Source organism: Harpia harpyja, chromosome 23, assembly GCF_026419915.1.
Source record: "Harpia harpyja isolate bHarHar1 chromosome 23, bHarHar1 primary haplotype, whole genome shotgun sequence".
Taxonomy (NCBI): Eukaryota; Metazoa; Chordata; class Aves; order Accipitriformes; family Accipitridae; genus Harpia; species Harpia harpyja.
In genome coordinates, this window is record NC_068962.1 from 11,534,299 (window position 1) to 11,562,166 (window position 27,868).

Sequence of the window (27,868 nt, forward strand, 5' to 3'; positions counted from 1 at the left end):
AGTAATTTGACATTCATCTTTGTTCTCTTGTAGCCCTGTTCTCTGTTTCCCAAGCAATTGCACATTAATCTAGAAGCTTTTTCTGAGGTATTAGAATGGTTAGTTCCCTGTGTTTTTGTAACTAGGTCTCACACACCTCTTGTTTTAATGCAGAATGCTGGCAAATAGCTTGTGATGTTGTGGTCAAATTTTTGGGGAGCTTCATGTCTGCTTCAAGCTGGTCTTCCAAACATGAGGTTGTGTTTTTTTTCTTTCTGTAAATTTGTGTACATTAAACTAAATGATCTAGCCATAGCTGACTTGGTCCAAAGCTGGTTGAGTCCTCACATTTCTACCTTGGCCTCAGTGTGGCTTTGAGTTAGAGCAGAGGCAGTGTTACCAATATTTATTTATTTATTTACTTTTCCTGTTTCTCACCTGGCAACAGTCAGTGCTTTAGAAACTTAATCCTTTTGAATCAAGTATTTCAGCAAATCTAGTATGAAACATTTGTGTTGAAGAGCCAAAATGTTATATATGTGTTAATGGTTAGTAATTAATGACTGTCCAACTAATTTAAAAATGACTAATTTTCAATGGTAAATTTTCAAAGACAAAACTAAAAACAAGGAGAGCAAAATTAAGATGGGTGAGACTGACACTTCAATCTCAGTAGATGCCACTGCGTCAAAAAAGATCAGCTGATGAGTATAATTAACTTTTCTTTTTCTGTACTTCCTCAAAATCTCTTATGTAGTGGTAAAATTATTGCTTATGACAAGCGGGATTGTAGAGCCCTTCAAATAGAAGGGACCTCAGGTATAGTCCAAGCTCCTGCTCACAGCAGGATTAGCACTGAACTTGGACAACGTTGCTTAAAGCTTCGTCAAGTTGGATCTTGATTTGATTATTTCTTATTTTTGTGATTAAGAAAAAGCAGTTAGTTGTCAAACTTTATTCTTGTATTGGAGATATCAATATCCACGGAAAGAAAAGCATTTAAACATTTAATTAAACTTTTCTGAAATATGAAATTAATCTTTGAAAATATTCACTGATGCATGAATTTTGTGAAATATGGGAAGCATGTGAAGCAACATAGAAAAACTATTTTATAACTGAATATTTCTGGTTTTAGAGCCTCGATGAGTATGAAGATGATGAAGCAGGGCAGAAGGAACGGAAGAAGGAGGATGCTATTACCCAACAGAATACGATACAAAATGAGACTTCCAGTGGAGATACCCCTGGCTCATACTTGTTACAGGTGAGATCTTAACACTTGTTCATTTTGATATTTTACTCAGTTTTAAAACTCGTACTGCTGCCTTCTTTGTATTCCTACTTAAGAGTAAATTATACACTATATGGAAACAAACATGAAGTTCAGGAGTTGTCACATTACTAAAAACAGGGTGTGAGGTTCCATTCCCCAAACTCAACACTACTGAAAACCGGTTCTGACAACAGAATCCTCTATTTCTGTAGGGACTTTGAAGGTAATGGTGTTGATGTTCACCGTAGAACTTAATATTTAATGAGAGGAAGAGAAACCTGGAGGTTCAAGTGAAAAATACTCACGGGTTTAGAATATTCAATTAATTGGAGGTAGACTTTTCAGATTAAGACCCAATTTCCTAATTTAATTTATTGTCAATTAACAAACTTCTAATTACTGATTCTGGGATTGAAACGAACATGCACACTCTTAGGGAAGACACCCCTTGCCTCTGTAAAATCTCTTCTCCTTTTTTTTGGTTCTCCAATCCCCTCGCCAAAGGTTACACTCAGTCCTGCAGCCCACCCCCTCCATCAAAACATTGCCAGTTATGCCCAGTACACCTCCTGCATACTATACTACCTGTGGCAAATGTTCTGCCTCTTTCCATTTGTGCCCTTAGTCTCTTTAGCCTGTCTTGTTTCTCCTCCCTTTCTGTTACCTAACAGCATGTGCAAACCCAGCTGTACACACTGAGGCTATCCAGCTCTGCCTGTTGACTCTGTTAACAGAGGCAATAGCACATGCATAGGGAGAAAAATATACGATAAGAGCAAGCACATGGTCATAGTTTTCAAACCACCCATAACCAGAGGGGGCATCACTGAATTTAGTGGGTCTGGATGCGCTTTCCTTCTAAAATTTTGCCCAGTCTTTCATATGCTCATGTTAGTGTTTAACATTCAGAAGAGCCTATGGCAAAGAAGTCTACAGCTTAATTACCTGGAATGTGAAGAACAGCCTCCTTTTTGTTTAAGTTGAACCTGTCATTTGCCATCTGTTTCCATATGACTTTGCCAAGGTGTCCCAGTGGAAGACATGGGGAACAATTGCTTCCTCTATGTGCCTCAGTGCCGCAGAAAGAGCATGGCCCCTCTCAGCTGCCTTTTCTCTAGGCTGAAGAATTCTATTTTATTTAGTTGTTCCTTGTACAGGAGATATTCAATAACATTCTGTACTTTTTCCGGTTTGACTGTATTTTATTTGGGATCAGAAAACAGAACTGAAGAGTTCATTCAGTACAGCATGCAGTTGTAGCGTGGTTTAATAGTGGGTTTTGTGTTGTTCTCTTGTTTCTTTCCTGACAATTCCTGATACCTGCCTGTTTGTCTGCTGAGCACTGAGTTTACTATTTTTGTGTGTGTCTACTCTAACTTAACATTTTGGAGTTATCTGTGAGTGATAATAACAAGCTCAGAGGCTGATGCATATGCAAATTAAGAAGCATTTTTACCTTTTTTTCTCGCTTTGTGCTTATGTACACCAAATTTCATCTCCTGTTTCACCTCCTAGCCACTCCCAGTAGAGAAATCCTGCATGTTTTCTCAGTTGACCCTTATCTTTTCTGTTCTGAATAACATCTGTGGACATCTCTGCCCCAAATATATTGAAAAGCACAGGTCCCTGACCAGGTTCCTGTGGAACTGTTCTGGGTACTCCCATCCACTGCGAAAGCTGACCAGCAGGGTCCACCGTTGTTTCCTGTCTTTTCACCAGTGACTTATTCACAAAAGGATGTTGGCTCTTGTTCTAGTGTAGCTTAATTTCTTTAAGAGGCTTTGGGGAATGCATTTTTGAAATTCAGTAGGCTGTCAACCAACTTTCTCTTCTGGACATTTTTTTACTTAAAAAAAGCTGTATTAGATTTGTAAAGTGTAGCTATTTTACAAGTGCCCTGGTGACTCTTCCCACAGTGTATCGTATTTACTCACTTATTCCCTGTTTTAGACTTACTAACACCACTTTATTCAGTATAAATATCAAGTTTACTAGTCTGTAGTTCTCTGGTCTGCTTCAAAATCTTCTTAAAGATGGTGATTATGTTAACCACTGATACTAGGGCAGTTTTAAGTGACAGATTGTATATGATCTTGAGTAGTTCAGCTATTACATTTTTCAGTAACATCAATAGTTTCTTCAAAGCTCAAGGAGTCAGTACCTTCTCATTCTGGCAACTAGCTGCTTTTTCCATTTTGTTAATTTGTTTTTAAGTTTTACCAGTGCTTCTGTTCGAAACAGGCCCTTTGAGTCTTCCATGAAGAAGTGCTCTGATGTGAGACTCTTACCGTGCTTTTCCATGGTGAACAGCGACAAAAATATTTCTGCAGAGAAACTGTCTCCTCTGATTATGCCTCTTACAACTTACCTATTGTCTTTGCAGATTCTTTGGCAGGATTCCTCGTTCTGAAATGTTTTTATGCTTTTTCCAAGTTGTTTGTTAGACTCTTTCTTATTGTATTCACTCTGGTTTAACTTCTTCAGCAAATATTCCAAAAGTTGTCACTTACAGTTTCCCCTAGTGGTGTTATTACTTAGTGCTTTGGCTATATTCCCATGCCCTGTTTTTTTCATCCATATTTTCTATTCTTCTTGACCAACAATCTCAGTTTCTGTTTACCAGGCTGTCTGTATTAATTGTATCCCACATGGTTCCAAGTTCGTCACCTCTGTATTCAAACAGGCACTACTTTGTTGACAGAGCACAGCGGGGGTGTCCTGTCACTGACAATACAGAAGAAAGTCCCAGGCCTCAGATCTGGCAAAGACCCAGGGTGGCACATGTACAGAACAGATGGAACCTTAGAAAGTTGTAGCTGCTAAGACTTAATCAGTTTATTACTGACTCGTGTCAACTCGCTTTTTATTAGAAGACTTACAACTTGCCCAATTTGAACAGAATTTGACAGTGTTCTTTCAGTGTTATTTGATGACTTGGTTTCCTTTTGATTCTACTCTATGCAAGTTAAGCCTAATTCTGTTCTTAAAAGTAGAGTTCATGTTTTGGATTAAGAATTCAGTCAGTTCTAGTTGCCATTGACCAATATTTATTCTAGTTCTATCTATTTCTTCTAGTTCTATCTACTAAGCAGAATAAATACATTTCTGTAGTTACAGATGTTTTCACTGATTTGTCCATTTATTACCATTTTAACAAATCTGTAAATGTATAATTACTGTGACTATGGTGAACAAGACAGTTATTGACTTCAAGTTTGATGGGCAAATACATTGCTAATAAGGTTTTATTTCCAATCCTTAATCTGATCTTTCGGTTCTACTTTAACATTTTCAGAAGTTGCTGTTCTCCTTCTCATGGGCAAAACACACATTTTTTTGAAAACTCTGGCTGAATTTGAAGTCCTTGATCTAAAGCACAGAGATAGGAGATTTGTTTAAGAATAGGTCTAAAAATATACCAGACCTGAGAGTATTTTCCCTGAAGCAGAACTAAGCAGAAATCAGCATCTCAATTATTTTATATTGGAAATATGGAAAATGATATGTCTGGCAACGTTACAAACACTGAAAAACAATTACAATCAGAACTGTTACTTTACTTTAGCAAAAGAAAGTGTGGAAAGCCACACCTCACCAGGTGAATCAACACTAGATCTGCTCCCAAACACAAGTGTTACATCTGGCTCTGACTTCCTTGCTTGATTTCCTCCTATTTTTAATGTTGCAATTCAGTGGTTCTCAGCTTGAGTCACAGTGCTGTGGACTACTCATTGATGTGTATGGGGATGCAGACTGAGAGTGATAAGTTACATGTAATGAAGCTTAGAACTCTTACAAATTAGCTAAAAATTTGTAATGCTAAGGCCAAGCATAGTTAAAGTTACTACTTTAACTAGGAATCAGTGGAGTTTGGCAATTATATAAAACTAGCTCTTGCTTAGCAGAGACGGTAAAATTGAAAATGTTGTGAAACTATTTTGACAGCAATGTCTGTCTTGCAGCTGGACAGAAACGATAACTGTGTTCAGGGTAATGAACATCTTCTCTCTTCTTAATTGAAGAAGGTGTTAGTATATATTCCATATAAAGAAAACTTGCATCAAAGAACCTACAAGATTTGGCTGGAAAAATAGTTGGTTTACTGATGATTTTTTTTTTAAGTCTCTTAGAAGACTTGCTGAGTTCCAGAATGTGCACAAATGCTAATATTGTGCTAATGCTCAAAACCCCCCCCCCAAAACCCACCGTATTCAAGGCCTTAAACTTTACATCAAGGCATTCAGGTTGTGCTGATAACCATGGTCACTTGCCTCCTGGAATTCAGTTGTTTGGAGAATATTTTAGGAGACTCGATGCATAAATATGCACCCTTCTTAGTGTGATCCTGTGGCAGTAGGGTTAACATAACTTCCATGTCATTATAGAAGAGATACCCGAGTGTGATAACATGTTGTGGTGTCTGTATTACTTTATGGTGTTCTTGGAAAATTGGGGAGCAAATTGGGAAGGCTGAGAAGATTAATCCAAAGCCAACATGAAGCCTTGCAGTGGGAGGCACATGTGTAGGTCCTCCATCCCTTAAAATCTTCAATTCACAGCTAGCTGTTTTTCTGGAAATTATGCCATAATCACACAGAACTGTCATTCTCAATACCTTGGAAGGAGTTTGAAATCCTTTGCTTCATGTTATCTTTAGTTCCTTTCTGCTCGCGTTTTATTTCAAATGTTGTAGTGTCTGTGAATGCTAGTTGTTGTGCTGTGCACTGTATGAACACACTGCAAAAAATTTCATCAGCTGTGAACAGTTTGACATGTAAGTGTAAGATAGGGAAATAGTTGAGTAAATATGTATTGGCAAAAGCACCAAGAAACAACAAGGTATTTGAGATCTTCAGAGTTTTGAAATTGGCATAGAGATGGGGTTTATGGTGTTCTAGGTGTGTGTTTTTCTCCCCACTGATGACAAAAGGGGTCTCACTAGATCAAATGTAGGCATCTAAAATTAGATCAGCTGAAGCCTTTCCTCTTCCTGGCAAAATTGGACCAAGCATGTCAGAATGATATCCCCCCCCCGCTAACTTAACTTGGAAATAGGGATCAATTAGAGTGTGAGATACCAATTTTTGTGCCTGTGGGCATGAAAAGGGGAAGCTCTGAGTCCCTTAGATAATGAGGTTCAACCTTTGTGAAATAAATACCCTGAATCGTTCAAGTGAAAGGTAACAATTTATAAAAATGAGAATAATTTAGAGTATCCTGCTGTAAAAAGGGAATGCTGATCTTTATTATTGCTACATAATAGCAAAATTTGTCCAGTGTATTTCTTAATTCCAAGTTAAGAAACTGCAGATCATCACTGTCACAGTTAACAATACCTTTTGTGTCTGGATTGACTGCCAAAGATCTCTCTAATGTCATCTGCTAGAAACCTGCTTCTGAATTTGTATTGCTGGCACAAAACTAGTAGGGGAATTTTGCTTCTCAAGTGTTCTGAAGCCTGGGACCCCAGTGGGAGGCATGACTTACTCTTTTTGTTAAGCCACACCAACTGTTTTGCTGTACCTGATTGCATATTATATAGTGCTGCAAAGCCCAGGACCTCATTCAAGACCCTTGCATTCTAGTTAGAAATTGTGATCATCTTGTTCCAACCATGAATTTGTTTTGAGTATGCAATTGTAATGTGCATTTCTTGGAGTACCTGTATTGCTCTTAGATTGTGCAGCAACAAGAAATTCAAGAAATGAAGGTGTTGAATCTTACCAAATTATTTTATACAAGATACAACTTTGTAAGATGTATCACAGTCAACAATGCTAGACAGATTTGCTAGACAAAAAGTGTCACTTCATCTGTAGCACTGAAACTTGTCTTTATACTCTATGTTGTACCATATTCTTGAAATAAATTCAAATTATGTGCATTAGTAGACAGGCTAAACCTTGACCCTAGTACTGAATTCTTGTGGAGCTGTTAATCCAAGACAACAAAAGGAGAAGTTGCTCTAGTTTTCAGCTCCACAACACTGACTTGCATACACAGTAGTATTGCCATGTCTTGGATTGCTCTCACTCTCTCTGTAGCAGCAATGTAGGTTTTTGTTCTCTGCAAGAGATTAGCTTGTGATAGATGCTTGGATATTCATTCTGTTCAGTGTAGAAATTACCCAGTACCTTTGAAAGAATCTATGTTGACTGGAGGATAGGATGAAATGTCTACATAATCAGCATTCACCTAATGGTATAATTATAAAATTGTGCCACAGCAGATTGGGTCCATCATAGTTAACTTCAGTAGTGAATGGGTTAGATGGTTGGTGAAGTCATCTAAACTTGATTTATTAGCATGACCATTTAGATGACCATGACTTGTGTGTTTAGTCGTAAGTCATCCAAGAGCCTATGAAAATGGAAGGAAAACCACATCTGATCTTTTTTTAACCTTTTGTTCTAAAAAAGCTGTACATTTCACCAGAACATTGTAGGCAATTTCTAAGAGGAGTGTGGTCTAAAGGTATTCCCACAAAAGTGCTCTGGTGCAGTTCTGATTGCTTAAATACCATCCTTTACTTCAGATGGGACGCAACACGTTGAAATTTTCTGAAGCAGTGATTTACGCCAGTGTTAGAAATATTTATGTAAATATTTAATAGAGGTACCTTATAAGCTATGCTGAAAGCAGTAAGTAAAAATAAAGTTAGGGAATAAAAGTCTCTAGTGACTTCTTAGCTGTGTGACAAACTGAGGCATGCAGGGAACTGAAGTATTACGTGCATCTCTGTTAGGAAACACAGCTGAAAACATGCTTGACACAAGCTTCCCCAGAGTTTTGTACTTGAATCTTTTGCCAAGAATATGCTGCCAAATAAGCTTCTCAACTGGCATTGCAGTTTATACCTGTCTATTTTGCATTTGCTGGCTTTTTATTTTGCGCAGCAGTGTAATGTCATACAGCATCGTTTTGCAATTACTCTCATTATCCAAAGTATGTGGTAATGATATTCATATCTATTCATAGCTGACCACAGCTTTCAAAGATGCTTTGCATCTACGTTTCATGTAGCTCTTGCAAAGGAGAACTGTGTGCATGCATTCAAGAGTAATAATTACTCTTTTATAAGTATATTGTCATGATGTTACTTGGTGTTAATTTCTGTCTGTAGAAATGCAGTTGTGCTACAGGGCATGCCCAAATGTATTAAGGCATGTGTTTTATTTTCTGTGTTATATTTCTTCAGATGTTAGGCCAAAGATTATTTTACATAACAATGTGATTATAATATTGGTATTGTTGAAAAAAGTGAGTAAATAAAATGTGATTAAAATACAGAAATATGTAAAGTAGGAGGATCTGTGTTTGTGTACATGAAGTTGTATGTAATTCTGCCAAATCAGGTTGTGGGACTCTAATATTTGACAATTAATTACCAGATAATATTAATCTTGGGGGTTTTATTTGCAGATTAAGAATGTGATCCCCTTCACAGAGATGGTATGAAAACAGTCCTTAGTATTCGCAGAGCACTTAATAATAGTGAATGCAATAGAAAGACTCGTGTGGAAATCTTACTGTATGTCTAAAAATGTTCCCATAAAAATGGGTTAAAAAGTGTTCAAATTCAATGTTATTCAAGTATTAAAAGATCACTTAATTTTAAAAATATATTTGCATCTGAAGTCAATCCTGTGTGCGCAGTGTTTTCAAGGTAAGTGACACCAGTTGCAGGGAATTTGCTGCCCTGTACAGTTCATGAAATGAACCAGGTGCTTCAGATGTTTAACTGCCATGGGTTGGTATGGCTTGGGAGACCCAAAATATTCCTGTGATCTGTATAAGGAAAACAGGAACACAGGAATTTCATCTTTCCATGATCACGTATAATCAGGCCATCACTCAAGTAGTTTCTAGCAATATGAGCATGTATTCTCAGAGCAGTTTGAGTACGTTAATAGCAGTAAATAAGGCATGGTGGCCACTTTGTGAAAAACAGGCAAACGCAAAATACTGAACACTACTCACTGAGTACTCTTCTTTGTTTCCACCTAAGAGATCTTGTGGAAAAATGCATCTTGTGGTGATGTCAGGAAAGGCAGTATCATGATGCATGTAGTTGTAAGAATTTGAATGAAGGTTGCATAAGTCAGCATCTTTGACCTGTACTGAATTGGTTGACTTTGCAGTCTTGATTTTCTTTAAATGCTTTTTGTCTGTATTACTGCAAGACCGGAAAAAACCCCACCCCGTGTAGTAACTTTTTAATTAATCTGCAAGGTAACTCCTCTGAGTTTAGGAGTAATAGTGTTGCATGGTGGTCTTGTCTGGTATAACTGAAGTATTTAAAGACACTGAATGAATTGTTTTGCAAAAATGAGATTGCTAGTTTTTAGTTAAATTGTGTGTGTGTTAGTAGAAACTGAATTCTGAAACAGTGGAGTCTGGATTTCTCAGCTGAATGGGCTATGTAATAGACAATGTTGTAGCAGCATGGGTTTCTCTGCCAAAATCATCCTCCTCTCCTCTCATGTGAGCAAATTTAGTATGTGTATGCCTATGTGTAGTGCTGCTGATCCATGCATGTTCAGTGGGTTTTACGTTCCCAAAGGATCTGCACTTGCTCAGCAAATCTGATTCAACTATATTGTGCGTGCACTATCTAATACCGCTGCTTTCAGAAAGTGCTTACAAGTGAAACCACAGTCCCCTTTGCCCCTAAGAAATCAGGAAGCTGAGAGCTAGCAGTTACTAATGCGAGACCGAAGGGAAAGCGGGTGGCTGTAAACTGGGTACCAGCCAGATGAAGTTGTTTGGCTGGTGATGCGTAGCCTTGGGGATGCAGGTTGGGTATCCCTACTTTGAGTCATCTGACCTCTGCTCTTGTAGGGAAATACTAGGACATAGTTACCAACATTTGTCCTCATAATGACTGATCAAAAAGAGGAATCGTTCCGTTTGTTTGTGGAAGGCATCATTCGTGTTCAGTGCCTGATCATTGTCAGCATAAATTTGATTACCTTTGACAAGCAAACCTTGCTTTTCCTAGAAAGAAATACAAAATGATGAACATTTTTAACATCTGTGTTCCTTAAAATTTAATTTAGTGGATAAGTGGTTTAAGCTTTAAAATTTTGTTTCAGGAATGCATTTCACTCCCGGTAAATAAAGTTAAACGTACCCATGAAGTCTCTTATAATTGAATACTTGGTTCTGTGTGCCTATGCACATGGACAACTATTCATGACAGGACCTGCACGAAAACTAAAACTGAATCAAGCCTGTATCTGTGAAGGCAAGGTGGTGTGGAGGCTTCTTACTCCTGCTTTAGGTTCACCATTGTACCTAGGAACTGCAGGGGTTTCAGCACAGCTTGCTCTTCAAGTACTTTCTAAATCCTTGTGCAGACCAAGTGGGAAGCAAAGTGTGTGAGTTATGATTTCTTCCTTCTAGTTTCTCTCCAGTTCGGCTGTGATCCTTCCATTAAGATTTTATTTCTTGGGGGCTTTGTTTACTTTTATTCTCTAGAGATGTTGCTGCTATGTACTCAGCCTGTATGAGCAAGTGTTTGTTTCGGTGTTGCACTGTTGGTTTCTTTCACTGTTGAGTTCATGAAGCTATGCCCCAGAACTGCATAAGCTGGTGCATTAGCTGGTGTTACACTGGTTTGGAGCCTTCATAGAGACATAAAGAATAGGAAGCAGTTTCTCAAATTCCCAGCTAATGTTTTGAGCAGTCAGCAGGGGCCTCATGTGAAGGAATTAATTTTTCTTTCCCACGTGCTTTCTTTTTTGGACTGGCATCACTTTTTAACTCAGCTAACTGAATGCTGTTTTGAGAAGATTGTTTTAGCTCTGAAAGAGTCAATATGGAAATTCTGGTCAGCTGTCAAAAATGATGATGTCTAAGTGGATATCTCTGCCCAGTCTTCTCTTAAAATTTCTTGGGGTGGGGAATGTGATCCCGTAGAGTATAATGGTACACTTTAGCTGAGGTTTCTGTGAGAAGAAGAGTCCTTGGGTAAATGCAAATTTATTGAAAAAGGAAGGATTTCCTGCCATATCTGCTTGTACAAATAGATGACACAGCCCGACTGATATCAAAAGCTTCTGTAAGGTATGGTAATACTCCTGATTCTTGCACTTTTCTGCTATTCTATTCTAGAGAGAGATTTTTCATTAATACTGCTTTCATGCCAGGAACAAGTCTGAAGCCTAGGTAACAAAGTTATAAGTACTTGTGGGGTATGTACAGAGCAGGAGAATGCTCTTCTGCAAGAACCTACATGGACCAAGGGGATCCATGCTGTGAATATCTTTGTGCAAGGTGGAGAGGGGAGACAACTTGCTCACTATTGCAGAAAGATGAGCAGATATTTATACAGCTCTGCAGAAATAGACATAGCAATAGTTGTCAAAAATTTTTATAACACGGATCATACATTCGTGTTATTCATACTAACTTAGAGAATATCATAGTGGTAGTAGTTACGCAGATGTGCTTGTGCGTTTAGAAGCTGCATGTTCCAGTTCTGTAGTGGTGTGAGGATGGGGGGGGAGCCTGCTTCTCTACATCCTTGTAGTCTGGTGTAATTAATGTGATGGCTCAGGAGGGAGGAGGAATCTGGAATTCAGGGTGGTTTGGTGGAGACAGTCTGACTAAGTTTATGCTGCTAAAAACAGCAAGACCTGGGTGTGAGCTCAACTGCTGCACTGCTGATAAAGCCTATGGCTTAATTATTAGAAAGGTTTTCTGGCATGGTTTTGGTTCATGCTACCTAGGGCTCTCCTATCTCATACCGAGGGACTGTTTGAGGAATAATGTGCCAGGAACCAGTCCTTGCATGTAGTATGAACATCACAGCACCAGGTTTGGCTGCCTGTGTAGTGCTACGAGGACATTACTAGCCTTTGCTGGTTCAGAAAGCATGCCCTTAATCAACATGCTAGGGTGTGCAAGACAGACCTAGGTTTCATGCTATGAAAACACCGCTTTGGGCTGTAGTTCAGCCGTCTCAGTATTTGAGATGCTTTTGACTGGGGGGGAACCTACAGATTATTATTTCTTAGGGACGCCACATGGGACATGGAGGAGATCCGCCGTCAAGTGCTTTGGAGTATGGATGTGGCGACTTTTGTGTCACTTGGCTTTGGAGCCATAGAGTAGTCTCTGGGTTGTCTGCCTCCATTTACTCTTTTGTTAGTAGAAGCTGTCAGGCCCATTCTGCTGGTAAACTCACCGACGAGGGCCTCTTCTCTTTTCTTGGAACCAGCACCGAGTAGAGGTGGGCATGAGGGTTCGTTGTTTTAAACTGGTTTCACTGAAGAAGCTGTTTTTATCACTAGTTGTGTTTCTAGTACATAGTGTGCGAACCACTGTGTAGACAAGTCAACAAGCAGCTTGGCACTCTAAGGTGTGGTTGAAAAAGTTATAAAGCTCTGTAAAATGTGAGACAAATTCCATCAAAAATAATTTTGAGAAATTGTCTTTTGTCTGTTTGTATGTCTGGACACAGGGTAGTGTGGTGTGAAGGGTCTATGCACAAAGCTCCGTGCAGGATTTTATATTTACACTTGCTATAAAGTACCTCAGCAAATTCTGTTTGTGTTTTCACTGTCATCTCTGCTGTGGGTTTCATATCGTGACTTAGCTCTTCTGTGACTCAAGATCCTAGAATCATATAATCATTTAGATTGCAAAAGACCCTTAAGAACTGAGAATACTCTCTTAATTTCTCTGTTCTGTAAAGGTTTATGTCCATCTGAATTATATCTTTTTTTAAAATGCTCTCCTGTTTCAGTGTCAAGTTATGTGTTTTAGATCCTGTGCTTTTTGCTTACATGTTGGAGGTGTTCCTCAGGTTTCTGGAAACGTATTGATTATTTTTTTTATGACTGACTGACAGATTGAATTTTGGAGCTTTGTGCAAGTATTTCCAAGTTCCCTTTCTTCTCAGGGAATTTTAGGAAGCCTACCTTTTCAGTTTATGACTATTCAACACTGATCCATGACGGTCATATGCTGGATATAATCACTGTCTGTCTGATTATTTTTCCGGCTCTGCTCTGTCAGTGAGTCACCTGAGATCTACTCAGGCTTTGTCAGCCTGATCTGATCAGCTCCTTCATAGCTTTTGTTCCAAGTGCCTAACTGCTTGTCCTGAGCTCTTGTTCTGGCTCTTTGGTGTTGAATATTGCTTGGGCATAGAAATGGAAAATAACAAATAAAGAAAAAAACTCTGTTCATATATTTTAGTATTTCTGGTTTCCTTATTTTTGGGCGCTGTTTTCTTCTTGAAGACACTTGTCTTCCCTGGGAGTTACTTGTTTTACCTGCAGGTATTTCTTTAATTTTTTCCTCTTACCTAACGTCCTTGATAGATTTCTTCATAGGTAGGAATTGAGGATACTTACCTTCGTGCTAGATGTCTTGATTTGATTCCCTGGATGTTCTTGCAGTGCTTCTCTGTGGCTTCCTGGCTCTATGTAAACAGGGAGATGAGTCATAACTTCGTAGGAATAAGATGTATCACTTGCACACAGGCATTTTAGCATGTCTATGTTAGTTCTTGTTTGAAGTCCTTATTAATTACATATTAATTAAAGGTAGTAGATGAGGCTGTAAAAAACCTAATGTTAAGGTTCACTTAAGTAAGTGAACAGAACTGAGGACATTCAACTTTTCCCTGACTGAAATTTGTTTCTCCAATCTGTTTCGTTTTTTTTTCTTTTTTTCTTTTTCCCCACTCCTTTGGGGTTTAGCTCACTACAGAGGCTGATCACTAGGTGGAAGTAATATTTGCACTGTATTTCTTTCAGCACTGTATTTCTTTCATTTTCTCATGTTGGTGTCTCTTTTTTGTGAGCAAATTTTCATCTGTAATTAATAATTTGGTTTAATTTGCTTTACAAGTTATAGGTAATAATTTTGAAACCTCTAGGACATTGTAAACATACTATAGTCTTAAATCACATGACCATGTTTATCACTCAACATGAAAACAATATGCTACAATCTAACAAGAGAAGATATATAAAAATACTTATATGTAAGTATGTAATATATGTAATATAACATCCCTTCCAACCTTAACCATTCTCTGATTCTGTGTTATTAATGTCTATTTTAAAGCTGATAAAGAGATACTGGTGAAGTATAAGAACTAATAAACTTTAAAATCCTCCATTTATTTGTATAAAAATACAAATAGGTGTGTAAACCATATTGGCCAAGAAGTAAACCAAAAATTTAAGCATTAGATTTAGTTCATACTGGTTTTTAGGCAGAGAACCACCATGAACTTACATATTCTATTGAGGTTTTTCTACATACAAAACATTGATACCTTTGCAACTGTGGAATTATGTAAGAACAGATAAAAACCCCTTATGTTAAGATTTTTAAATTATATTAACATGATACGAAATAAGCCTGACCTAAAATTGTGCCACAGTTTAATAATTGGTGTACTAATGTATTTGATTTTTTTTCTTCACAGTTGGACAGGTAATTAATAGTTGGAATAGCTGGAATTTATCCTGTGAAGTAATTAAAGACAGAAAATGTGTGTACTACAGAACACTTTTGGAAACATGCTGCAAATATATTTCAGTAGGTCAGGATAGGATGAACATCCTTGCGGCAGACTTCCACGTTGCTGGCTGTGCTGCAGCCTGGCTGGTTCTTTGAGGCACTCGAGTGCCTTTGAACACGCTTCCCACTCGGCTGGGCTTGGGAAGGGGCATGCCCCGCAGTGTCTGCGGGCGGTGGTGCCCGGGCAGCCTGTGTGTAAGAACGTTTGAGTCACTCTGCAGGAGCCAGACAAGGCCAGAGCTCATAGGTACCCTTGGATCCTGGCAGATTTGGGGAAGAGGTGTTCTTTGCGTGGGTGTCTTCATTGCTGCTGATTTCTAGAAAAGCAAAACCTGCACAGGAGCAGGCTCTGCGTGTGGTACTTCATTGAGGCTCTGCTCTGTCAGGTAAAGAAAACTGCGGTGTTTTCACCTAGGACATCATTCATCCACTGTCCAGAAATGCGCACACGTCGCAGAGAATGACATGTGTTCAGATTTTGCTTCTGAAAAAAGAATTGGAATAGCTTTTCTTCCCAAAGGGTTGCATAGTCAAGGGATAGAAGAGACTGCCTGAAACCTGTTTGATGAGATGTGTGGATTTCATAATGGGCTGCAGTGAAAGGGCCTGGGAAATTCAAAGTCAGTCTACGGAACTGGTAACTTGTGGTGCTGTCCTAATTTATTTTTAAGTTACTCTACATCTGGAGAAGTGTCTTCACTTTGGATCTTCCGTTTGCGCCTGCCTGCTACCCCCAATATAGGCAGCCACTCTGACAGATTAATTTACTTACTGAATTTACCTTTATATTTTCTTTTATTGCTTCCTTCCTAAAGAAAGCATCATCCTTTTATAGACTGTAATGCCATTGCCTTTCCACTTTTATAAACGCTTACCTGAATCAATCACTCGGTATTTCAGAAATATGTGACCAGAGGGTATATTAACCTTAAATTTCCTCGCTTTAGCACAGGTAAAGAAACTGTATCTTCCTTTTCCCCTAAGACATTTTTTTAGGTCTTGCTTGTCTACATGAACTGCTTCGCATGTAAGAGGTTGTTCTATATTGCTGATCTGGAATTAAGTGTCTGGGTGCCGCAATATCAAAATAGTTCTGGCAATTGAATTTTAATCTCCAGAATACAGGAATATCTTTTTCCTTCTCAAAGATTTATTCTGTTATGTGTTGTTCATTATGGCATGTTTTAAAAAGATCAGTTGGATGTAAATTAAACAAGGCTCTCTTAAAATGTGTTGGTTCCAACTTGACAGAGTACAAATCAAAGGAAGATCAAAATACGAAAATTTTTGTCAGGCTATTTAATAACAGTAGGTCAGCTTTTGTTTTTGTTTAAACTTACCAGGTTCCTGTTTCAGTTTATTTTGTAACTGATTAATAGGTGGTGATATCTTCATACTTTCCTAACAGTTTTAGAAATAAAAGCTTATATTTAGAATGACAGCTTATAAAAGAGATTTATTGGGTGAGTAAAGAGTGTTTAAGGTCTTCTCTAGGAAATCCACAGCAGGAAAAAATAAAATGTAATGAATCTCAGAAATAGACGTAAAATCTTGGCAGCTAGGAGAATAAGGGGGGAGGAGAAGGAGCCTGGGATGGTTTTGTATGTACAAGTATTCTGTCCAAGTAGAGATCTAGAAAGTGCACAGCTACAAGGGGTGCAAATAGTTGAGTGATATAATTGCTGCTTTAAGCTTACTGAAAGCACCTTGGAGTGCTTCTGGAAAGAATGGTTTCTGTGGAAATAATGAGTGGAGGTTCCGTTCCCCCTCCCGGGTGGTGAAAGCATGTCCATTCAAAGTTGACTTTGTGTTGCATTCCATGAAAAACATCTCTAGAAATTTTCAAGGGGTTTAGAATCAGGAATGGAAGGTAAATGGTATCTCCATGACTCTATTGCTCCTGAGAGATGCTTGCTTTTGGGGAATTTTGATGGGGAGGGGCAAGAAGTATATTTCATCTTTCTCTCTCCTACTTTTCACACCTAGAGTTATTCCTGGTTTGTAGTAGGATCAGATTGCCTTTCAGTTGTCATGCATTCAGATGTTATCTCACTTTAATATCTGAATGAAACTTTGTTTGCATTGCAGAAGATATGTAACTGCCATTTCCAAGGAAATGGCAATGTAAAGTTGTACTGAATGTAAGAAGAAAATAGATGTAGTTGAATCAAGATGTGACTCACGAAGGAGATTGGAGTTAACTTGATTGACTGGATGGAGATAGAATCTACCTGTTCCTTGATATGTAAAAAGGCAAGAAACCGCAGCAGACCTCCTTCTTCCATGCAGTGAAGTCATATTTACTCACATCTTGAAGAATGTATAGGAAACTTTGTAGGCAGCCTGTATTTGGATTGCATATGAAAAAATAAATTGTTCTGATGGCCTAATTTCAGTCAAAATTTAACCTTGTATGTTGCAGGAATATTATTATGTAGTCATAATTTACATTAGTATATAGTCAAATTCTGAAATAGTGCAGGTATTCTACATGGCAGTATATATACCAGTGTAGTTTAGCAGGCTGATTTGATCCAGAGAATTTGCTTTAATTGTTTGCAAAACTTTTAAGTAGTCTTTCAAGGCTTCCTAGTGAACTGTTTTCATAGTCTAGCTGACTCCAGAGTTTGTACATGTTTAAAAACAATGCTTGTTAGTGCATTTTAACTAGTGGATTTGTAATGGTAGGGTTGGTTTAACATCTGGAAATCTTTGTCAGACACTTGTAAACACAGACAACTCTATTTATTTAAAGCCTGATGACCAGATTGTGTGATCTCTGTGTTGGCCAGATGAAATACCAAGATGAGCCAGGAGCAGAGAGGGGAGTTAGCAAAGTTGCTTACATCCTAGTTTGACAAAAATTTAATTGTCACTAAATGGTTTCATTAATGGAAATGGTCTCAGCTGCCTTTTCTGCCCTTACACATTCTCTTTCTCTTGTGCAGCAAGTGTGCGTGTGTTAGGCTGTGTGGTGAGTCAGATGAAGGAGCTCATGTGGAATGAGACAAATCTTTGCTTTTTCCTTAGTTATTTTTACTTAGCTCACACCCTGTTGTGCATTAATACGTGGCTGCACAAACACTTTTGTAGACATGACAAAAAGGGAGCATGACCAGTTTTCTGGAGCAATGCTGACATATCGTCAGTCTGCAGTGTTCCTGAACTCCCACTTGAGATGGAGGAAGAGGAAGACTACTTGATTATATAATTTATTAGCAGTAGTATATACTCTTAAAAGGTAATGCAAGCTGCCAGAGATCATATGCAAGAAGTAAAAGTAATTTTAAAGCTTTGTTTGAATACTGTATTGAAACAAGTGTTTTCAACCCTGGATGAAGAACTGATGTTGTTAGATGTCTTTGGCAGCAATGTTTTTTCACCAGTATGAAGGAAATCATTAGCATAATTTTTATGGGTTACTTCTTTACTGATTGCTTTTCCGTTCAGGATTTCCACAGGCAGTAAAGAGAATTCCTTAAAGGGAGACATTCAAATAAACTGATGTCTTCATTGCTCATAAACAATTATTTTGACAAATCAATCATTTTTATAGTAATGACTAGATATTTTAAACATGGGTTGAAACTCAAAGTTTAAAAATACTAAAGAATATAAGCAAGATTTGTAAATTAGTATTTATATACATGGCTAATCATCTGGTTTTAGGTTAATTCTTTGCAGAACAGGGGTGTCCCTCTTTTCTCCTTGCCCTTCTTCATTTTCTGCCAACCTTATTTTCTCCAAAAGTGGTGGAGGAGACCAGATATTAAATTATAAGACACGTTTGCCTCATTTTAAGAGCTTTTGAATAGTCTGAAAGCTTAGATTCATTTTTGATAAATAGATGCATAATGCTGTTTATAGTATAACTACATATATTCCTGTTCCCAGCAACTTTTGAATAAATAACACACACAAAATAAATTTCGTAACATGAGAACAGAGATAAATTATATATTTCCCTGGTGCTTGCATCATCACCTTAGAGAATGATTGGTTTGCATATACATTAGAGATTCCAAAATAATAAAAGTCACAATTTACCAAATCTGCAGTATTAATTTGGTTATCAAAGGAAATTTTTTTTTATGCATCAGATGTGTATTTTCGAACTTTTTTGTTCATAGTTAAACTACAAAAATAAAAACCACTAATACTTGCTCTAGAAACACCTGTTACAAAGGGCTAGTATTTTTTTTTTTCTTTTAGTTTTAAGAGCTGTCATTTGTAGCAAATGAGAGTATTTGCAGTGTACTTTGTCCTTGAGCATTTGTTTGCTTTCCCAGCTTTCTTCTTCTGAAGAACTGGCTTTTCTGAATAGTAGTGCCAAACTTTTAGAAGTCTCTTGTTGAGGTAAATGTACAAGTCTATGTATATAAATTGCTTTACACCTTATATTTGCATTTACTATATGAAAAAGACTTGGCAGATTTGAGGGTGTATGATGCATACGCTGCATCCCTTTGGTGTCTAGAGTAGAAAACAAGCATCCGAGATCCAGAGATTTCTTTGTACAAGGGTACATGTGCTTCACTAGATTGCAATGTCATATGCAAATTCTCCCTTTCTCGTGAATTCTGCCTTTCACTGTAAGCAGAGGCTTATGTTCACCAGGAAGCATGGCCATAATCTCAAGGCTTCAGCATTTTCCTGAAAAAGAAGCTGTTTAAAAAACATGAAACGAGGAAGATTAGAGCCCAGAGTTCCTACCTTATTGGCAAGAACTGTATCGACAGACAGTTAGGCAAAATTTTGACTCAGTCACCTATGTGTGTCTCTTTCTCCATCCAAGCTTAAAAAGAGAGTTGAACCACCTGTCTATGGCTAATGGGACAACCAGGATGTTTCTGAGACCATCACCACAAAGAGCTGTGACTGGTATTACCGATACGGCATTTCAGTTTTCATGTACAGTGAACATGTATCTTAATGTATTAGATGAAACTACTTGAATCTCTTCACATACATCAGAGTCAAATCACCTTGTCAGTCATTGCTGACTGTCTTAAAGCTAAAACCCAGGCCGTTACAGTCCTCTGTATGTGAAAGTTCAGATTCGCAAGCCCCTAGATGACAATATTACAGGACAGAATGAAATCTTCTGAAGCTGCCAGATGTTAGGTATGTGTTCACTTAAACTCACTAAGTTGAGAGAAGAATGCAGATGGAACACTCAGACGAGCGGAGCAGAAGCACAGAATCATTAAGGCTGGAAGGGATCTCAGGAAGTCTCTAGTCCAACCCTTGCAGGCAAAGCAGGGTCAACTGTAGCAGATTGCTCAGGACTGTGGCCAGTGGGTTTTTATTATCTCCCTGGAGAGAAACTCCATAACCTCTCCAGGCAACCTGCTCCAGTGTTTAATCTCACAGTAAGAAAGTATTTTTCTTATGTTTAAGTTGAATTTCCTGTATTTTGGTTTCTGTCCTTTGCTTCTCATCCTTTTCTCTGGCACAATGGAGTATGACTCCATCTTCTTCACCCCATCAGCTGTTTATACGTATGGCAAGATACCTCCTGAGCATTCTCTTCTCCAGGCTGGACATTCTCAGCACTCTCAGCTTCTCCTCACGTGTCAGATGTTCCAAACCTTTCACCATCTGTGTGGCCCTTTGCTGGAATCTCTCCAGTATGTCTTTCTCGTACTGAGAAGCCCAGAACTGGACCCAGGACTCTAGCTGTGGTCTCACCAAAGCTGAGCAGAGGGGAAGGATCACCTCCCTTGACCTGCTGGCAATGCATCCTGAGGATGCCATTGACCTTCTTCGCTGCAAGGGCACATTGCTGGCTCATGTTCAACTTGCTGTCCACCAGGACCCCCAGGGCCTTTTCTGCACAGCAGCTTTCCAACCGGTCCACAGCGTGTACTGGTGCTTCGGATTATTCCTCCCCAGGTGCAAGACTTTGCATTTCCCCTTTTTTGAAGTTCATGAGGTCTCTATTAGCCCGTTTTCCAGCCTGTCAGCGTCCCTCTGCATGGCAGCACAGCTGTCTGATATATTATTAACTGCTCATCCAAGTTTTGTGTAGTCTGCGAACTTGCTGAGGGTGCACTTTGTCCCATCATTCGGATCGTTAATGAAGATGTTAAACAGTACTGGCCCCTCTGTCAACCTGCTAAGTGACTGGCGTCCAACTGGACTTTGTGCTGCTGTTCATAACCCTTTGGGCACTTCTCATTGTACCTCACAGTCTGCTTACCTGGTCCATATTTCAGCGGTTTGCCTATACGTATGTTATGTGGGAAGGTGTTGAAAGCCTTGCTAAAATTGAGATAAACATCATCTGCTCTCCCTTCATCCACTGAGCCAGTCAGCTTGTTGTAGGAGGCTGTCAGGTCAGTCATGCATGATTTCTCCTTCATATGTCCATGCTGATTTCACCTTCTTGTCCTTCGGGATTTGTTCCATCACCTACTCGGGGACTGAGGTAAGGACTGGCCTCTGGTTCCCTGGATCCTCCTTCTTGAAGATAGCAGTGACATTTACTTCCTTCCAGTCCTCAGAAACCTCCCCCTACTGCCATGACCTTTCAAGATAACGAACTTCTCGTAAACTTTAAAAATAGCATTGGTACTGTTTTGATTTTAAAAATTCTGTTTCCTTGCCCTTTTAGACGTGAATTTAGGTTGCTGTTCCATAGCTGTGAATTGCTACTTTTCAGATGCTGTCATCAATGATAAAATAGTTATCAGTGTTAAACCAGCAATTTTACAACGCTTTGTGGGTTTCCTTAAGTAATTCCCATGACGTAACTTTGTTGAATATTGTTCTTCTGCTTGTATTAGGGAAAGCGTAGCACATGTTGCAGAAGTTGAAAATGCTTCATTAAATAAAATGCACTTTAAGATCAAGTTTTGTTTCTGTAATACAAATATTTTTGTCAACTTCATTTTATATAATAAAAGAATATTCTTTTTATCCTATTTTTTAGCTTGTTTATTTACTTACAAAGATATTAACGCACTGATCAGTGAAGGCGGTGTAATGTTTTGTAGGATTTTTGGAGGGGATGGAATTTCTCTTGCATCTTGTTTTGAGAACTCATTCTGTTGTCTGCAGTTTGTGTCATAAATAGACAGTATTTCATGCTTTGCCATTATTTTTTCCAGTAAAGGCAATTGTTCAGTTCATTAATTCCTTAAATATGCATTCCTGACTTTTTACCTAGTATTTGCTGATGCTGTGGGGAGTTTTGTCTATGACTAATAAAATAATTGGTTCATATTCTTCTTACAACATCCTAAAAAATATTTGTGGACTTACTCTGTCTAATCTGAGCCATCATTAACCAGTTGAAACATGTCTTAATTTTTCTATGTGATCACACTGGTATTGGGAAGCTACAAGTATAGCATTATTGATGCACATATATTCTTTCAGGTTTTCTCATTTGTACATAATGCATCAATGTTTTTTCAAGGATTGTGTAACAATAAATGAGCCCTTTTCCCCACTGTTCCTTTTGTTTCCATCTTCACAGAGCCAGAATAACAGTGTAATGGATTTTTTTTTCAAATGAAAAAACAAAACAAACACCCCCCCCCCAACCCCAAACAAAATGTAGTCTTACTGAAAATATCTTACTGCATTGTGGGAATCTGAAAAGTAATGAAATTCTTTACCTTAAGCTATAAAAAAAATACGGTAAGACTTGTAATCTGCAAGTAATCCAGGTATGTGTCTTTAAAGGGCCAGATACACAGCTCTTGCACCATCAAACTCATATGTAAAATCTGTACTCATGTGTAAAATGTGTTCTCTTTCTTGCTATTTCAGTTGTTAAGATAATTTCCAAATAGCAGTCAAAGGAGAAGCAGAGTATTCTTTAAGTTTGTAGTCAGAATACATTAAGCATCTGCAGGTGCTTAGAAAGCAACGATCTGAAAATTCACTTAATGTAGCTTGACAAGTCACTGTCTGACATTTGAGTGCATGAAACATCCGCGTACAGACTTCTAGCCTACCTGCTTAACAGCAAAGGCCAGGAGAAGACCACTTCAGTTAGCCTGAAAGAAACTGAGGTAACCCAGGTTGCAACACCTGGGTTAGCATGCCGAAGAGCATACCTGTAGTTACCATGACCCATCTTATATGTAATAAATTGATTTGGGTCTCAACCCTGACTACTGGCTGGCTTCAGTTCTTTTTTTTTTTTCTGTCCAGAAGGACAGCCATGGTGCCGAAGAATTGCAACAGTTTTGCTCTGCTGCTCTTGGACAAGTAGATGAACAGCTATCAAAGTGCACAAGCGTTTCTGTATTGGTAGTGGTAGTGAAGGTATATTGGTGGCAGGGTGTATACAGTTTTGGTAAGCTGCATGTTCTGGATGCTGGGGGATGGAGTATGTGCATCCAGTTTTAAGATGTAACCAGAAACTGTCATTTAAGGGTTGTGAGCTGGTGTTTGGAAGCAGTAACACGGTGACAATAATACTGGCGTTCTGTTTATTCCTGACAGCAAAATAGTGCAAAACTAAGTTGTACAGCAGCTGTTTGAGGCGTGGGCCTCCTGCTCTTAACTGCAGGCTTCATTTTCTATGGCGTGATAAAGTATTTTGGAAGTACAAATACAAGGAAAATTAATTAGTTTTTCCTTTCTGTTTCTTTTAGGACTCCTCCAGGATGGTTTCAAGCAGGTATAAAAGGTATGAGATCTTTGTACACAACACGTTTCTTTACATACATAGTTCTGCTAGAAATAAAGCTGATTAAAATGGGTGTTCGTAGTAGAGGCCGTCATACTGCTACTGTAGATATATAGCCTGATTTTGGGGTAAGGACCTGAGAGATGCAGCAAACTTATCCAAACCCCTCTATTATGTTACTATTTTAAAATAAATTCAGCTAGTATTCTGCTGGGTCTACCATTGCAGACATTTCCCAAGCAAATATCTAACTTGACTACATGTTACCTAGGAGCTAGCGGTTTCACAGTTAATTTATGAACCACTGTCTTCTGAAGTTTAATACAGGAAGATAATTTTGTTGCTCTCCACAGTAATATCGAAGGAAATTTCTATGCTTTTGTCATACTACTGTCTCAGTTGTAGGGGATGCTGCCCACATGTAGCATGTCCTGTTTGTTTGTCTTTGAGCCAAGTGTTACCCTGGGCATTACTCAAGTTCTTAAATCAGAAAAATATTTCAGAAGCTCTTGACGCACCTGACCAACATGTGCAATTTTTGCCCATGTGGAATTAATATTGACACAGCTATCACAATTATTAGGAAAATGTCATGGTAGCATGGGGTCTAAAATAACATCAACTGAAGCAAGGCACTTGTGTGAACATAGTTTTATTTGACACATGAATGTAGTCTCTTTTAGATACCCTTTACTCAAGTAAAATGTGTAGGTGGTTAATTCATCTGTGTATGTACATCCTGGCTGTAGAAGTAAGCGCAAAGAGTACCTACAATTATCTAGCCTTCACTGGTGTATTTTCCACCCCTCAGACTTGTTCATCTATAGAATCATAGAATGGTTTGGGTTGGAAGGGGCCTTCAAAGATCAAAGTTCAACCCCCTTGCCATGGGCAGGGACATCTTTCGCTAAATTAGGTTGCTCAAAGCCCCATCCAACCTGACTTTGAACACCTCCAGGGATGGGGCTTCCACAACCTCTTTGGGCAACCTGTTCCAGTGCCTCACCACCCTTGTTGTAAAAAATAATAACCTATCCTGTTACGCTTTAGGTTTCTTAGTGTGGTGCTGTCTTTTATATTTATATTCCTGGGTTTTCATAAACCTAGTTGAGTGATGCTTTTTATTGCTGTAGGGGTTTTTTTTTTAAATCACTTTGTCACTGCGGAATGGGTGAACTTACTGTCACAACCTTAATGACTATATAATTTCATGATTATTTTCTTATTAATCAAACACATTTTAATTCAGTCTCCACTTCCTCTTCAGTCCCTGTGCAGATTTTCTGTGCTATTTGTAACTCCTGAATACTTAGCCGTGTGTGTCATAGGGATTTGTGGTTTTCATAACCCTTATCTTTACTCTGTTCACATGCTGTATATACTCACTTACAAAAACTTGGTTGTGTGTGTGGTGGTAATAAATAGAAGTTCGCACAGTAACATTCATAGCTTATTTGAAAATAAACTAATTCTTTGCATTAGCATTGCAAAAATAGGAGACTCCAAAGGTAGAAAATGCTAAAATAAGACTTGTTTGTGCAGTGTTTGTTCAGTCAGCTTTAGTTATGTGTGGGATGTAGGTTCTTTGTTTGTTTGTCAACTTTCCCCCTCAGGATTGGCATCACATTCAGGAGGAATCTGACTTGCTGTGAGCTGCTGTTCAATATTTTGTTATGTATGTTGCCATCTATCTTACTCATTGCGTAGTCTTCAAACCTCATGTTGAAAAGAAGGGATTATTTTCCTGTGAAGTCAGCACAGTGCCCAGTGCTCACAAATACTAACTGGGTTTTATTCTAACTGTACTTCTTCCATGAGGTCTACAATGCCCACTGTGATTAGAGTTAACGGTATCTATTGGTTTTCCTCTTTATTTGAAAATTTCTATCTCCCCTGAAGTAATTTTTCAGGTAAGAGTACTTGAACAAAGTATGTCTCCCAGTGGCTTCACTTTCTGGTGTGAGTGCTAGAGGAGTCAAGACCAGAGTTCTCTTCTGTTCTGACAATGTTTGGCTTGTTTGCCCCTTCCCTCTGTCCTCTTCTGACTTCTAGTCCTGGGTTACCGATACCATCCCGGGCTTCCAGTACCTTCTCTTTCCCTTCCCATATAACTGTTCTTGTGTCTACGTTGAGGTACCCAGACTCCTGAACCTAACAAGACAAGAGAGGCTTAAGAGCAGAGGAGGATCTGTGCTGTGTGTTTTCATGGAATCGCTGTTCTCTCAATATGTTCCAGGGCTCAAGGAATTGCACAGATTTTACTACCTATTTAATCAGACACACTGGCTACTTTGCCTTATATGGATGCAGCAATCCGTGGTTAAACATTTATATGACATTGCTGAGAAACCCGTTTCACTGAGTGTCCATTGACTGGAAGACATGTTTACGAATGAACTCTGCTGGCTGCTGATGTGTTATTCTACTTCTGTTCTGGCTGACTTGGACAAACTGAGCCTGTCTCCTTATGCAGTAAAGTAAATAAAAGTTTGGGATGAGGATCTTTAGTCTATAATCATAGTCCGCCTTCTGAATTTATTTCCAAAATTCCCTCACCTGCACCCCAAAAGTTTGTGGAGGGGTTCCTTTGTAGTTGCATGATCAACGGCATAAAATATTTTCAAAAGAAAGTGATGGTTCTGTTGTGATCTGGAGTGGTACTGTAAGATCTATTAAAAGCGTGACCAGGATCTTCAAGGTCATGCTGACATGAAGGCCACAGGACATGTTCGTGAGAGTATTTGGGAGCTGTGATCAGCCATCTGATCTGACTGTGAGCTTCATGTGATTAAAATGTGTAGGTATCCTTCAGTTGTAATAGCCTGTATCAACTTCCTCATCTTTCATTTTTCTCTAGGCTTTTCTTAATGTGATACGCCTCATCTTGGCCATTCCAAGCTACTATTACTGTAACTGGGTCTACCAGTTTTTGCACTGCTTTGTGAGTAGTTATTTTAAAGCAACATTGCCATTAGCAAGAATGGTTTTCTGATTCTGGTCTGATGCTGTCAGCATAGTTGGTGTCATCACTGATTTCTCAAACAAGAGAATGACAAAGTGTATTCTGTTTATTGAAATATTTGAGCGTAATCTACATGTAAACGTGAATTGGGTTTCTCTTGGTGTTCTGTGAACTAAAAAGTTTGCTTGCAAGTAACAGTAAAGCAAGATATGTATGTGGACATAGGAATATTTTTATAAGCACAGAGAATTTGTTTTAGCAGCTTATTTTTAAGACTGTCTACTAGCTTTTGAACCAATTTAGTGTCTTTTTTAGAATGGTCTTAAATTGAAAAGAAAACCTTGCAAATCAGGATTTAAAATAACTCAAGATTTTTGCATGGTTCATGGATCAGACAGATCAGGCTGGATCAGTTTACAGAAAGAGTTAGATTAAAATCTCTTAGTGGTTCAGGGGTGTGTTCCCCTTATATGTTTGTTTATTAGTTGAAATGAATACAATATGGTATGGCTTTATGACTTCCAGACAAAATGTCAGAGAGTTGGTTTGGGTTTTTTGTTTTTTTTTTTTTTCCCCCTCTTTTAGGATAGTATGGCACACTAACATGGAACCCAACAGGTAGAGACCCTTGCCTACTACTTCTAAAACACTACATTGTACTCAAGTTTAACATTCATGCAAGAGTTGAAAAGTAAATGAGGATGAAGAGATCACAAGAAGAGAAGAAGCTAGTGCTTCAGAGCACTCATTGGAGGTGCTCTGAAGGAAATGTTAGAGTGCTGCTGAAATTATCTTGCTCAGTGTTTTTAGATTACTACAAATTTTAAACTATAACAATTTACATTCCATCATACTAATCTTGGTCTCACTAATTAAAAAAAAATAATACAGCTGCAAAGTACCATTTCATAACACTATGCCCAGACTTGCCTGCTTGCCTGTGTTTGGGAGTTTTGCAGCGAGGGTTGGCTGTTGAAGCATTGTCTCATCTAACTTGTTACATCGGGACCTCTGCTGTGCAGGTATGAACACTTAAAATAGACAGAGGTCACTCGAGGTGCTTTTCTTGACTTTTGTATCCCCTTTTCAGCCAATGCTGATGTTACGAGAAGGCAGAAACATGTAGCGTTTATTTCTGCAGAAGTTTTTGATGGTCTAAGTTGAGTCGGCTGCAGTCCCTCGCTGTCCCCTGTGTCAGTGCTCGTGCAGCTGGACAGGGTGATGCTTCAGGGAGCCACTGTGTCTGAAAGTCGATGGCTTCCTTTGCTGGGCTGCTGGATTGCTGCATCAGCTCTTTGAATGGTTTCCTACTCAGTCACCTGAAGGCCAGAGCCAGGAAAAGTGGAGGAGGCTGGGAACGTGCCGCTGTAGAGAAGACAAGACTCCCTTTCCTCAGCTCAGCTCTGAAAGCCGTGGACTTGGTTTAAGCAGTCTGAAGTAACAGAAGTCCAGGGTGGCC

The 27,868-nt window shown here is 38.7% G+C and overlaps 1 protein-coding gene across 3 annotated transcripts in view; it reads left to right on the plus strand.

The window, feature by feature from the left end:
* The window catches only part of PAWR (pro-apoptotic WT1 regulator), an 83,946-nt gene that overhangs the window by 41,837 nt on the left and 14,241 nt on the right, over positions 1-27,868 (plus strand). For all 3 annotated transcript variants that reach the window (XM_052774674.1, XM_052774676.1, XM_052774675.1), the window contains 2 exons: positions 1,118-1,246; positions 23,413-23,447. In XM_052774674.1, coding sequence (XP_052630634.1) covers positions 1,118-1,246; positions 23,413-23,447 — 164 coding nt within the window. The remainder of the gene's footprint in view (positions 1-1,117; positions 1,247-23,412; positions 23,448-27,868) is intronic.